General features: G+C 33.6%; 1 protein-coding gene across 3 annotated transcripts in view; it reads right to left on the bottom strand.

The window, feature by feature from the left end:
• Positions 1-205: 205 nt before the first annotated feature.
• Positions 206-16023, bottom strand: part of LOC149792089 (metal cation symporter ZIP14-like) — a 58665-nt gene continuing 42847 nt past the window's right edge. For all 3 annotated transcript variants that reach the window (XM_089970604.1, XM_089970602.1, XM_089970603.1), the window contains exons 7-9: positions 15298-15591; positions 10475-10662; positions 206-6230 (exon numbers count right to left, since the gene is read on the bottom strand). In XM_089970604.1, coding sequence (XP_089826730.1) covers positions 6075-6230; positions 10475-10662; positions 15298-15591 — 638 coding nt within the window. In that variant the 3' untranslated portion in view covers positions 206-6074. The remainder of the gene's footprint in view (positions 6231-10474; positions 10663-15297; positions 15592-16023) is intronic.

Below are 16023 nucleotides of genomic sequence, written 5' to 3'. Positions count from 1 at the left end.
TCAGCATGCTGATAACCGTTCCAATGCTGCCAAAGTCATCACCATGTCTCGTGTTTGGGGCAGGCAGACGGATAACCACGCTGGGAAAAGCAGTACAAGAGTTTGTTACAAATTTACCAGTATTATGGATATGATGCATGAGAAGTTCTGAAATTTTTATTACATGATATAATTACAGATAAAAAGAAAATAAAATGGCATCAACAAATATGAATATAATTTATTTAAAAATATAACAATCAGTAAAGGCTTTGAAATACATGATTAATCTCAATCATAAAACACCATTTGTAACCACTGGAAATGATCAAAGTAAACAAGCACTGAATGATTTTTGATTGCAGCTAATAAATCTCACTATTCTATATCATGAGCATTTTGGAACATTTCAGATTTTCCTGCAATATATTCAAATAAATGCCAAATTAAATATTTGGTTGAAGTGTTTGAAAACATCAGATCCGTTGGCTGCTGAATGGACTAAAGTTCTACTAGATTAAAAGAACTTCCATGACTAAGACAATATCTTCATTCCAAGTGCTGACACTGTATGTGTTATTTTTGAGTGGTAAGTGTATTTTGATGGCTGCTATTGTGATGGTAATAGCAGATGAAAATTGGTCTCTAGTTTCATTTTTGACCAAGGTGACATCATAACAGGTCTTTTGGCAAAACCACTAGTTTGATATGACCATCTATTCAGGAGAACTAGCAACAAGTTTTTTAAGATGACCACCATGGACAACATTCTGAATGGAGTGTGTGCATGATTTGGATTTTTAATGCAGTTTTAACATTTTTCAGTCATTTCACTATGATATCTGGAGTGTAGCAGTTTATAGTGATGTCTAGCACTGAGGCATCAAACTGCAGATTTGTAGCATCATGTCCCACTCAGTTACATCATCCTGATGCCCGGTCGACCGGTCCTAACACTAACCTTATAATGCTGAGCGCCAAGTGAGGCAGCTGCTAGTACCATTTTTATAAGTCTTTGTATGACTCAGCCAGGACTTGAACCTGTGACATCCTGCATTCAAGGTGGACACTATTAAATTAGACCACAGAAGCAGTCATGAATGTCAGACAGGAATCATATTTATTTTGGACCCATGAAAGAACATAGCAAGTCTTGTATTGAAATTCCAATACGAAAATGACTTTCTACTAATCCAGTACAATTATGATTTTCTACTTAGTTACAAACAATATTTTCAAGATGATGGCCACACTGGAGATCAAATCAGTGCCATTTTCATTGGGAGCAGCGAGACATGATAAAAAAGTCTTTTGGTTAAAATCTCATGTCAATATGAATTTCCAATTTGGGGGAATAGCAATAACAAGATTTTCAAGATGGCTGCCATGGTGACCATATTGGATATTTTATGCTAGACTGGCACTATTTTCAGTTTGGACCTACATAAGATCACAAGAAGTCTTTCTGTGAAAATCCCTTGGTTATATGACCAGCCATCACAGGTAGCAATAAAAATATTTCCAACATGTCGTCTGGTCATCTGTGGTAGCCATAGTATGGCTTTAGGACCCATTAGACTTTGGAATGAGTGTATCAGTCAGGTTTCATGATATTCATACAAGTAGTTTAGCAACAGTAGCTATAACAGATGGACAGACAACAGGCCATCCCATAATCTCTTCTGGTCAATGACCAGTAGCTAAAAACAGGCTAAACAGATGCTAGTTCAGTCTTTTTTTCACAAAATACTGCTTACAGAAAAATCAAGCAAAAACCTTTATCAAAATGCTTTTTGAGATGGTGGTGTACAAATTCAAAACAAGTTTTTGCCAATAACTTAACTCTCTCTAACTGCTATAAAACTGAAGCATTGCACAGACTCATAATGTAGAATGGTGAGAATTACTAATGATCAAACATGTTTGTAACTGGGCTGAATAGTCAACCACTATTTTGTAAACTAGACACACACACACACGCACACATTCATACATTACTGAATTAAGGATGAAATAATGAAATTTTACGATGCAATAGAAGAAACTGAAAATATAAATTTCATGAGATCTGCCATACATTTGTCATATGCTTTATATTCTAATGAAATTCAATTTATCACCACATATTTATATAATGAATCAATAATACAATCATTAAAAATTTTTTGTGCAATAAAAAAACTGAAAACTTAAATTTCAAAATTTGTCTCTACATGTGTTATGCTTATATTATACAATTTAATTTGTTTACATTTTCAATAAAGAACTATGTTTAGCATTGCTTAGTGAATACCAGAAGTGCAATAAATGAATGTTTTAGAGGCAATCAAATGATTTTGTCTAGCAGTTCTATGTAATCCTGCTGTTGGGTTTGAATTGGTGCACATTATCAAGGCTTGCATTCCCAGAAATTATGACAGTAAGGTAGGATTTCTCTACCCCCACCACAATACAATTTCATATTATTATGTTCTCTATTACATATGAGATTTTATTCTTCTCTGCTTAGATTAAAAATCAAAAACAAATTTTGATGAATGAGTAGTAGTTTACTATCAAATATCCTATATTCTTCTTTGCACATTACCAAGTGTAGTCCAGTGAGAGAATGACATACTTACAGGATAACTCATAAAATAGAACAGAACCAGAATTTTCGTGAAACTGCACACAAATCTGGATTTTTGGCATTCATACTCTTAATAAAATTCCTGGTGAATGATGGACCATTTAAATGCTAAGAAATTTTTTAAAAGTTCTGCAGGCTGCCAAATAATAGATTTTGCTGCCCCATAGTTTTTCTTATCAGGGCAAACTGTTTTACATGTGCTGTAATTCAAGTTAAATCAAAACGGTGTTGCAACAAGAGGTCCAAGTGCACTTTAGTTTGCCCACCTGGCTGACATCTGCTTTAATTTGCCCACCTGGCTGACATCTGCTTTAGTTTGCCTACTTGGCTGACAGCTGCTTTAATTTGCTTACTTGGCTGACATCTGCTTTAATTTGCCTACTTGGCTGACAGCTGCTTTAATTTGCCCACCTGGCTGACACTTGCTTAACAGACAAATGCAGGTGTGGTGAATAAATCTGGATTCAGATGATGCTTTGTGGCAAATGTGGACAAATTGGAAGCAATCATTTCAAAGGTTTTCTATTTTTAGTAACAGTGGCCATTTTGGATGGCAGATCAACAATTGCAACATCCTAAAAGACCTTTATGCAAAATGAATTCCATCATATTGTGTTATGTTGAGCACCTTTTGAAAAGAAATTATTTAGTTTTCTGTTTTTGCAACAGTGGACACATACGATGACTGCACTGTATTATATGGACAACTTTGTAAAGTTTTTCAGTATTATCTGGACAACTGACAGGCTTTCAGTGTAATCTGGACAACTCTGGCAGGAGTTCAGTGCTATCTGGACAACTCTGGCAGGCTTTCTATATTATCTGGACAACTCCAGCAGGCTTTCAGGATTGGATGCTCTCTACTACATTTAGTTAAAACTGGTTTAGTGATTTCTAAGATGAATGTGTGAAACACTGACAAAACACAGTAGTGCATGACACATAACACACTGAACACAAACAAGCTAAAGATTTATTAAATTGCACAACTATTGACACCATGATACCATGTCAAGGGCAATAACTCAGGGGTACGAGTAAGATGGGTACACTGAGATCATACTGTATTCCAGACAATACAGTGTTTCAGCCAGGGCTAACCTCATAACATATAATGTATATGACCTATTTTACATGATATTTGCATGAAAAACCAAATAAATAACATACCTTCTTTCAGATTCTCCTCTCTAATATCTTGGACCACACTGTAACTATGTAAAGTTTCGGCTTCTAGCAATTTTTTAGTGTCATAATGTTTCTCTTTATCAGCTCTATCATTTTAGAACCCAATTCTTCAATGGATGTTACAGCTGACTCTGAACTTTCATTTTACCAGCATGTTCACTAGTCATCATGGCAAGTTTCAGTTTACCAGCATGTTCACTAGTCATCATGGCAAGTTTCAGTTTACCAGCATGTTCACTAGTGATCATGGCAACTTTCATTTTACCAGCATGTTCACTAGTCATCATGGCAAGTTTCAGTTTACCAGCATGTTCACTAGTCATCATGGCAAGTTTCATTTTACCAGCATGTTTACTAGTCATCATAGCAAGTTTCATTGTACCAGCATGTTCACTAGTCATCATGACAAGTTTCATTTTACCAGCATGTTCACTAGCCATCATGACAAGTTTCATGTTACCAGCTTGTTCACTAGTCATCATGGCAAGTTTCAGTTTTCAAGCAACTTTTTGGGGTGTAATAATGTTTTCATTTGTCACTTCTGTCATACTGGAATCCATTTCTTCATTGAATATTACAAATTCTGCTTGACATTCGTTTGGGTTTTTATGGGCTCTACCAACTTGTCCAGTAGTCTTCATGTCTGTGATCATATTTATGACTTGGATGATCTGAGTGTTATATGATCTGAGTGTCACATTGGGGAAAATCAGTTACGCCTAACACGATACCTTCGTCTTAGCAAATATTTGTTACCATACAACTGTTAAATCACACTACATCAAGGTCACATCATGTGACTACAAATAAGTGTACAGTAAAACAAAATTTACGCAAAGCATAAATGGGTTACCTCAATAAGTTTCTTGAATATATTTCCAATGTTTTTATTGAAACTATTAGAATTTGGCAGCATGCCAAGTTTATTCTTTGCCTCTCAATCAAGAAATATTATGGTACACAATGAGTACATGTTTTCTCCACACAGTCCTGATTTTTGCCATATATGGGATCAGGAGAACAGAGGAAAATAGATATTCCACAACTGCAAAAATGACATTTTTAAAGGTTGCTTGATTTTTAAAGATTGCTTGATGGATTTATTTACATCAATAAGCAATTTGGACATTTAATAATTGGTGTATCAGATTAAAGGTCGACAAAATACACCTTGTTCCTTTTGCTGCTTTTGATGTATTTAATGTTTCTTACATGACCTGGTGTGTGATTTGCACAAATCTATGGGTGCATCCTGGCTGAAACACTGCATACTGCAAATATGAACTGAACTGGATGAGGTAATGAAAAAATAAAAGAAATAAAAAACAAGTCACCAAGAGTTTCTTATTTCAAAACACCATGGGTACAATTATGAAGAGCATTCAGGAAGAAATGGAGTGTCATCATTTTTGAATGAAAATATAAACTGAGTTATACAGTGGCATTAAAAAAATAAACATAATCCAAAAATAACAAAAAATAAAACAAGTGTTCCTTGAAGGGACCAATACTCTACTGGCCAAAAGATTTTCAAGGAATCCAAGAGATAACCATTCCTTCTTTTTAACTGCCAAGTATTGAAACTATTGATATTCCTTAGACCATTGTAGACCATTTCATTTTTAACCAACTAGAAATTATACAAAGGTTTTCGGTGAAAACCCCATGATGATATGAACATCCATTTTGGAGTAGTAATGATGGCAAAATTTTCAAGATGGCTGCAATTACAGCCATAATGGATGTCTGAGAGACACCATTCTCACTCTGGACCAGTGTCATTTTGGGGATGAATGCATTTGCAAACTTTTGTGGCTATCCTCCAGCAGTTTAGGAGGAGTGACAATGACAAACATGTGCTAATGGATGCCAGGAAAAAGTGAAGGATGATTAAATTCTAAATATGAAAATGGCTTACTAAATTATAAGAGTTGAACTTTTTTAACACTAAAGCTGAACACACACACACACACACACACACACACACAAGCCCACTTAATTTAACCACATGACTTTGTGAAGAGCATAACATACACTGGCATACAGTCATCTGGGTATATGGTTCTATTTAACTGCCTTCACAATTTGTGATAGTAATACAATTGGGTCCAACCAGAATTATGGTAGATGGATTTCTATTTTCCCTAACTAGACAGACCACTCAGCAACACTGTTTAATATAATATTTCTGAATAGTTCAATGTATATATAGAATATTTCGACACCAAGAAGATGAATAATTTTAAACTCTGTATAGACTGCATGTTCTGAATGCCATTCATACAGGATCAAATGCAGTCTTTATTGTATCCTCATAGAGAGCTATGGAAAGCATTATTCCTGCCCCAACAAACATTCCTGCTGACTGAAGTAACAGATCATACAACTGTTTCCCTACCATGCCTTCATGTGCACTATTTTTTATTTCAGGAAGCTGAAAGAGAAAAAACTAAATTCAGATGCACTTCAACAACATCAGATACAGAAATGTTTGTGTGGTGGTTGAAATATGAGGGATGTTAATCTTACTTAAAACGACAATCAATTCTCATTCTGTCATGAGATAGTGTGACTGGTAATAAATGTAAGAGATGGATTTTGACTTAACCCATCCCCAAAACCTACCCTAGATCCACCAATCTTCCTTCCACCCTTTAGCCCTGTAGCATCACCTTATAATATGTACATGATCCTTATCATATAAAAGCTTAAATGTCTTCCAAGTGGATTTTTTTGTTCACTCACACACACAAGCCCACTTAATACAACCACATGACTTTGTGAAGAGCATCACATACATTGGCATTCAGTCACATACATTGGCATTCAGTCACATACATTGGCAGATACTGTGAAATAGTTATTACTATTAATTTTTTTAATTACTCAAATATCAGGGTCCACACTGCTTTCAAAATGTTGGCCATTACTCAAATATCAGGGTCCACACTGCTTTCAAAATGTTGGCCATTACTCAAATATCAGGGTCTACACAGCTTTCAAAATGTTGGCCATTTCTTAAATATCAGGGTCCACACTGCTTTCAAAATGTTGGCCATTACTCAAATATCATGGTCCACACCGCTTTCAAAATGTTGGCCAAAGTCACTTCTCTGCCATTTTCAAAATAGGGCAAAGTGATGGGAAAAGAGAAGTAAGTGTGGAGTAGTAAAATTTTATAACTTTGTGCTTATTAAACTTTATGAAACCAGCAAAACTCTGTCTTAGTTTGATTTAGTAAATTGATGCATGACTTACTGACTTAATGCAAAAGATGGTAACCTCAAAAATAGGTTACTATCAAACTTGGATGAGAGATATCAATGCACTTGTCCTTTCTTTTACAGAATGAAATGCACAATACATTTTTGGTTACATTTATGTTAATCAGCTCCACACAGTAATGATTTGCTATAATTGGGTTACAAACAGAGCAATGATTTAGTCAAAACTGTGTTACAGAGTAATGATTTCTTCACAATTGGGTTACCACCACACAGAGTAATGATTTAGTCAATAATGAGTTACAACTGCACTGAGTAATGATTTAATCAAGTTTGAGTTACAACTGCACAGAGTAATGATTTAGTCAAGATTGCATTACAACCACACAGAGTAATGATACAGTCACGACTGGGTTACAACCACACAGTAATGATATAGTCAAGATTGAGTTACAATGACATAGAGTAATGATTTAGTCATAATTGAGTTACAACCACACAGAGTAATGATTTAGTCACAATTGAGTTACAACCACACAGAGTAATGATTTAGTCACAATTGAGTTACAACCACACAGTAATGATTTAGTCACAATTGAGTTACAACAACACAGAGTAATGATTTAGTCACAATTGGGTTACAACCACACAGAGTAATTATTTGTATTTGCTCATGACTGGGTTACAAACACATGGAATTTCACCCACTACAACAAGCTAAATAACTAAATTTTCAAAATAACACAGACGAAAAATTAAAAAAAGATCACTACACTGATAAGAAGTCTTTCAAATTACACCAAAGTTGATCAAAAAGCACACGGTATGTCAAATATATAAAAGGGCAGAGTCAACTGTGCTTTTCTGTATCTATTTGGATTTAAAGACTAGTATTGGAGCAACGATTCTGCTTGCATTGTTATCAAGCATGGACCCACCCAGAAATTTGATGAATATATCAATTTCAATAATAGCAACAGTAATTACAGTAAGCTTAAAATACCTGATGGAAGCATACTGGGTTTTACATAATTTGCATGATTTTAATTGTGTGAAATCAGAAATTGGAACAATGTCATTTTACATGCAAGTTTTCCTAAAGCTGACAGTACAAATAAATAATGCACATAAGTAATGACTGAAAGAAGTGCTGAGTGTACAATAATGAACATCCTTAAAAGAAATTAAACTAATAAATCTACAAGATCTACAAGTTTAAAGGTGAGAAATAAACATTTGAATGGACTTTTTTTTTAAATTGTTGTAACCAATTAACAAATGTTCTAGAAAATAACCCAGTTTACAGGTGAGACAAAGGGATTCTCATCAAAACTTTGTTCAGATGTGTAATATAAGTAACAAATTTTCTACAAAATAAATTACTTTAATTTGCATTCCCATGCAAGCCTTATTCAAACATGTAAATCAAGCCAAGGAACAAATGTTCTACAAAAGATACCATTTACAGCTGAGGTGTAAGCATCCCTATGGAAACCTTGTTAAAATTTGTTCCAGAAAACATACCAGTTTACAGTTCAGACATAATTATTCCTATTGAAGATATATAATAACATACCAGTTTACAGCTCCTATGAAAGATGTTCAATAGCATATCAGTTTACAGTTAAGACATAATTATTCCCATGGAAGGTGTTTAATAACATGCCAGTTTACAGTTGAGACATAATTATTCCCGTGGAAGGTGTTTAATAACATGCCAGTTTACAGTTGAGACATAATTATTCCCATGGAAGGTGTTTAATAACATACCAGTTTACAGTTGAGACATGATTATCCCATGGAAGGTGTTTAATAACATGCCAGTTTACAGTTGAGACGTAATTAATTCCGTGGAAGGTGTTTAATAACATGCCAGTTTACAGTTGAGACATAATTATTCCCATGGAAGATGTTTAATAACATACCAGTTTACAGTTGAGAAACTACATTAACCTATTTTCTGAATACATAACACTTAAGAATCTCTTATTTGCTACTGTTAGCTATAAAATTGATTGTTTACAAATAGCACATTATTATCTGGCAGTTACCTCCATTTCGTTCACAAAATATAAAAACCACTCCATATGATAGATAAATCAGGATTTAATTATAGTTGAATATTATCATTTGGTGAAAATTTTAACTAATATCTAAACCAAAGAGTAATTAATTTGCATATATTTAAAAAAAATTAATATATTTGGATCATAAAATAGATATCTGCAATTTAACTTTTGAAACCTATGTTATACTAATTTTCTTTTAACTAGTTGTGTATTACCAGTCACTGTGTGACTTGCATGCCACTTGGAAATAACGTGATCTAGTTATGACCTTGTTCAGTTCTTACGTCATTCAAAAGAGAGACAAAATTGAAAATTATTATGTCTAACTTTGCAATAAATAAAAACATAGACAGTGAAACTTAATTAACTAATCATTGCAGTGATTCTGGAAACATAGACACAATTAGAAAAACAAAGTGTCACCAAGGTTGCTTAAGTTAAATTCCTACAAGTGAGGTGATATTGTTTCAATCAACGTAACAGACATATCAAACATTTTTTGAAATTTTCTGTTTTAGAATTCTGAATATGTCCCAAATCTGATGTAAACTGCATGTCACCAGGCATATAGACTTCTAGAAAGATACTGAAATTCATTGTTCTTCCAAATCTTATCCAAAATAAAGTGGTTTTGAGAGTGGATAAGACTGAAATGTTATCAGACAATGGTGAATATGGGATATGTCAATACCTAGTTGGTCTACGGTTGTTTGTTTAAAGTCTACAATCATTTGTTCAATATCGTCAAATAACATCTAATATATGTAACAACACTTGCTCAAAATAATGCATATATCAAATAATGACAAGAAATTTAATTTCGTTACAACACTTATATAAAACAAATAGCTCAGTATAAGTGAATATTTTTGACAATCAATCTCCGGACACAAAAGAACAATATTCTTAGGAATATAACTGACTCATATATTGTGTATACACAATAATTTCATCCTATTCTAGAAACAAATCCCCTTAAAGTTTCGTATCTATTATTTATTTTACAATTCCAGCCACCGTAATTCCAACCTCCACAATGTCAAAAATTTCATACTCGATTCCTGGACAAGAAATGGTAAATACTTGCATGCATTTTCATAAAGTATATCAACTCGTTTTATAAAAAAAATATCACAAGTTGTGTGTCAATCACATGAATTGTTTAGAAATTATATCCAGGGACATAACTACCGTAATGTAATATCCATATTAAATTAAACATAACATAACTCAATAACCAAATATAATTTGTGTTTAAAAAACGATACTGTACAGGAAAATTAAGTTTTTGATTACAAATAAATGATTGGTTATCTTCAATTCAATACTATATATTTTCTAATCTTAATTGAAGCCATTTTACTGGAATGACAAAATGAACGTACCATATCTACAAGAGCTATATATAGGAACATTCCTGCAACAACAGCAAATATCCAGAGACTGGCTGAAGTAATGTTTCCCAGCATGACACCAACCACCATGCCAATAAACGACAGGATAGAAGACACAACATTGTAGAAGATGGCTTGTTTTACAGTCATCCCCGACTTCAGCAACATGGCAAAATCACCTGAAAGGTTTAAGTTCTACATGTTTACATTTTAATAACAAGAAACTTTTTACATCATTATTTGTTAAAAAATTGTTTCAACATTGATTAAAAGGATGGGTTGTCTGATATATCTCAATTACTCTTAACAGAAATGTTGGTAAAACAATGTGGTCTGAAACAAGGTAAGAATAAGGAACTTTAAAGTTTACAATGGTGTTTTATATGTAAAAGTAATTCAGATCTTATTCATGGATAGTTTTTTCCCAAACACTCTGCAGCTTGTCTACCACCAATTAAATAAAAGTGTAGTATTGCTGTTAATCCTGTAAAATATTACTCTAGGTGATTTGGACACTTGCTGATCACAATGATCTTCGATTTAGCTGCTGCTTGAAAGGGTTGAGCAGTTGTATATTGTTTGGCCAGCATTGAATACACCCCTAAACAAGCATATAGCAAAATATGTCATTTCTGTAGTGTGCACAGCTTCTCAAAAGTAGTCTCAACAAGTAGAGCTGTATGCAATCAGATCAAGTCAGTCATCATATTCATGAGGTATTTGTGCATGCAATCAGATCAAGTCAGTCATCATATTCAGAGGTATTTGTGCATGCAATCAGATCAAGTCAGTCATCATATTCATGAGGTATTTGTGCATGCAATCAGATCAAGTCAGTCATCATATTCATGAGGTATTTGTGCATGCAATCAGATCAAGTCAGTCATATTCATGAGGTATTTGTGCATGCAATCAGATCAAGTCAGTCATCATATTCATGAGGTATTTGTGCATGTAATCAGATCAAGTCAGTCATTCAGGAGGTATTTGGGGTTCCTAATTCATAGTGCAGAATTAACATTCAATGTTTGGCATGGAGTTGTGGAAGACTGATTAAAAACTTAAATTATTTTTAAAACATTAATTTTCATACAGATTTTAGGAACATTATGCTTTTAATTTGTCGGATGATGATACAGGTAGAAGTCACAGCGGGTCCTGGAAAAAAACTATAAAAATAGCACATCTTTTGTGAACCCATGAAGGGGACAAAAAGTTCTTATGATGTATCTTTGTGTATTTTATGCAAATAAACTGACCAAAAATGCCTAAGTATTTCAAATACATTCAAAATACACACTGCATGTAGTTTTAAGCCATATGTCTTTATATTTTCTGTCATAATCACAGTCAATGTTTGGTTATGGGCAATTCATCTATATAAGAGATCAAAGTGGGGCTGATAACCTTTAATTGACTGACATCTTCTGGCGGATCGTGGTCCATGTTGCTTGTTCTATTGAATACTCCTAACCAAATGCATTTGCACAAAGTAGACCGAATGAAAACATGGCACCCGTTCAGAAAGTACAAGTGTGCAACACTTGCATATTTGACATTAAATAATTATGTAAGGCACTGTCCTACTTTACTGATGGTTTTATATGTTGTAAATAGTTACATATGCAGTGAAATTTTAAAAATCAGTATTTGTTCCTGGAAATCAGTATTTTTGTCACAAGCAGTCAGTATTTTTGCACTCGGGAGTTGGCAGCTATGTTATACACTAATGAAAATTGTTCTACTTTGTGGAAAGCTATTGTTATACACAAATGAAAATTGTTCTACTTTGTGGAAAACTATTAGGGTATAACAATAGTTTTCCACAATGAAGACCAATTTTCAGTAGGGTATAACAATAGTTTTGCACAAAGAAGACCAATTTTCAGTAGGGTATAACAATAGTTTTGCACAAAGTAGACCAATTTTCATTAGGGTAAAACAATAGTTTTCCACAAAGTTGACCAATTTTCAGTACGGTAATACAACAGATTTCTACAAAGTTGACCAAGTTTCATTAGGGCAAAGTTTTGCACAAAGTAGACCAATTTTCTTTAGGATATAACAACAGTTTTGCACAAAGTAGACCAATTTTCATTAGGGTATAACAATAGTTTCTGCACAAAGTAGACCAATTTTCATTTGGGTATAACAATAGTTTTGCACAAAGTAGACCAATTTTCAGTAGGATAATACAACAGTTTTGCACAACGTAGATCAATTTTCAGTAGGGTATAACAATAGTTTTGCACAAAGTAGACCAATTTTCATTAGGGTAAAACAATAGTTTTCCACAAAGTAGACCAATTTTCAGCAGGGTAATACAATAGATTTCTACATAGTTAACCAAGTTTCATTAGGGTATAGTTTTGCACAAAGTAGACCAATTTTCTTTAGGGTATAACAACAGTTTTGCACAAAGTAGACCAATTTTCATTAGGGTATAACAATAGTTTTTGCACAAAGTAGACCAATTTTCATTTGGGTATAACAATAGTTTTCCACAAAGTAGACCAATTTTCATTAGGGTATAATAATAGTTTTGCACAAAGTAGACCAATTTTCAGTAGAGTAATACAACAGTTTTGCACAAAGTAGATCAATTTTCATTAGTGTATAACAGTAGTTTTGCACAAAAGCAGATCAATTTTCTATAGCGTATAACAATATTTTTGGCACAAAGTAGACAAATTTTCATTAGCGTATAACAATAGTTATACCCTAAAGTTATTCCACAAAGTAGACCAATTTTCCTTAGGGTAATACAACAGTTTTGCACAAAGTAGATCAATTTTCATTAGGGTACAATAGTTTTGCACGAAGTAGACCAATTTTCATTAGGGTATAACAATAGTTTTGGCACAAAGTATACCAATTTTAATTTGGGTATAACAATAGTTTTCCACAAAGTAGACCAATTTTCATTAGGGTATAACAATAGTTTTGCACAAAGAAGACCAATTTTCAGTAGGGTATAACAATAGTTTTGCACAAAGTAGACCAATTTTCATTAGGGTAAAACAATAGTTTTCCACAAAGTTGACCAATTTTCAGTAGGGTAATACAACAGATTTCTACAAAGTTGACCAAGTTTCATTAGGGCAAAGTTTTGCACAAAGTAGACCAATTTTCTTTAGGATATAACAACAGTTTTGCACAAAGTAGACCAATTTTCATTAGGGTATAACAATAGTTTTTGCACAAAGTAGACCAATTTTCATTAGGGTATAACAATAGTTTTGGCACAAAGTAGACCAATTTTAATTAGGGTATAACAATAGCTTTTGCACAAAGTACATCAATTTTCTTTAGAGTATAACAATAGTTTCCACAAAGTAGACCAATTTTCATTAGGGTATAATAATATTATGTACCGCTTAGAAAACCTGCAATTAAATGCTTAAGAAGTGTGATCTGAGGAAAACATTATGTACAACTACAATGTGTGTCAAATACACAAAGTCTTTAATTACCTCCAGTACAGTTTTAACACCTACATTTCCAAACCATATAGAGCTCAAAGTCTTCCTCTTTATTCTCACACTATCTCAGCATAATTTTGGGATTTATTTTGAATTTCATGCAGCAAAAGCTTTCATCTCTCTTTCCATGAGACATACTCCAATAAACATGATGTCCAATAAATGTAATTGCGAAGTTTCCTCCTTTTTTCCCTCAAGAATCCAATACTCTTCCTTATACATGCATGTTGATTATTTAAACTTTATAAAAGACTTATTGTCAGTTTCATCTGCAACATGTCTGCATGCATTTGGATGCCAATTTTAGAAAATGCTATACAAGCAGCATGTTGATAATGCATGCATTTTACATGAATAAAATAGGCAGTCTAAAGTATCTGAGGTACTTTTGTAAAGTTAGACTGGATTTCTGACAAATTCCACTGAATATATACTGAAATTCTAATGAGGATCAAACTGGTACCAGCCAACATTTGGATCAGATCAAAATGATCATACTTTCATATATTTTGCTATTATTCCGTATGTTGGTGAGTTAATGGTCATTTCAGTATGAAACTCAAAATGTAAGTGTTGGCAGGTCTGACCAACCGCATGTTGGACTTAATAGGCAAGTAAATAATGGAGTTATTGCGAACTATCAAAATTCACGCAATCTCTGTGATGGAGGAAAAGCACAAAACCTGGACAAAATCAAGGAATCTATGTGAGGATGAAGAACAGCATTACATGTGGTAAAATATCTGATATGATACCTATCTGAAGAAATAACCAGTATCAGTGCAAGTAATTATGCAAAAACATATTGATCTGCCTGAGCAGTTTCCTTGACCTTTGACCTTTAGGTGTAAAACTAAATAATATTCTTCCTAATATATTCAAGAGCAACAAATCTACACATTTTTTTGATGGCATGTTTAGTAGAACTAATGTTATTGAACACAGACCATTTCATTTCTCAGCTCATGACGACCTTGACATTTCACCTTGGAACCCTCAAATCAATGGGCTGATTTATATACTAATAGGACAGAAAATATGAAAAAAATTAACTTTTCTTAGTTTATCGCAATTTTTCAGCACATGATGGGCTATATATGGCCACCAGTATATTTGGTGAAGGAAAAACCCAAGAACATCACCAAGATGAATTATCGGCTCACGAGAAGCCGCTAGCACACTTTCTTATTCGCCTTTGTTCACTAAGTTTTAAAAAACTGTATGAAGGTATTTTTAAATGAAAACAAATTTTGTGTAACTAATATATGCTGTTGATCGCATGCCCTACTATGACACATGACACATCTACTGAAGCCATCTTGTTTGCTATACCTATTTCATGTGGAAGCTCATGACAAAATACTGCAATGGATGTACTAAAACCAGATGAAATGCCTGCGCCAAATGCTGCACCAATAGCTAGCCCATCACTTAGGTTATGCATCCCATCTCCAAGGATCACCATCCAGGCAATGGCTGCCACTGAATTTGGTAATTCATCACTATGGTGACTGTGAGAATGTGAATGAGAACGAGAGAATTCTGATTTGTCCAACATAATTACAGTTTCTTCCCCAATACCCTCAAAGTAAAGTTTCTGGTGACTTGATTTTGAGGATTTCTTATCTGAAATGAAGAGAAAAATCCAAATGACTGATTCATGAAAAAAAAATTAAGAGTATAAGTAGGTGACATTAACAAACAACAAGCAGTATTATGGACAAAGTTTCAATTGCTTTCATTTTAATGCCTCGCAATATCCAAATATTTATTCTTAATGAGTTACCAAAATATGTCTTTTCTTCCTTCAGTAAGAAATGTTTTTCCGGTAGATATGTAGAAACAGAGATAAACTTTTTGCTCTCTCTGAAGCACATTAATTCGTACATCAAAAATAGAGTTGGCTTTCAGAACACTAAGTAATAAATTCTGTGTCAATTTTAGCTAGGATAGCATGCATGTCAGTAGATGCAACAAGTCCTTTACCAACTTTGTCAATTTCAACTTCGATAGCATTCATGTCAGTAGATTTGATAAGTCCTTCACCAACTGTGTCAA

This window comes from Sinohyriopsis cumingii, chromosome 9 (genome assembly GCF_028554795.1).
Source record: "Sinohyriopsis cumingii isolate HCF-2022 chromosome 9, ASM2855479v2, whole genome shotgun sequence".
Lineage (NCBI taxonomy): Eukaryota > Metazoa > Mollusca > Bivalvia > Unionida > Unionidae > Sinohyriopsis > Sinohyriopsis cumingii.
This window is presented reverse-complemented; position numbering and strand designations above follow the sequence as displayed.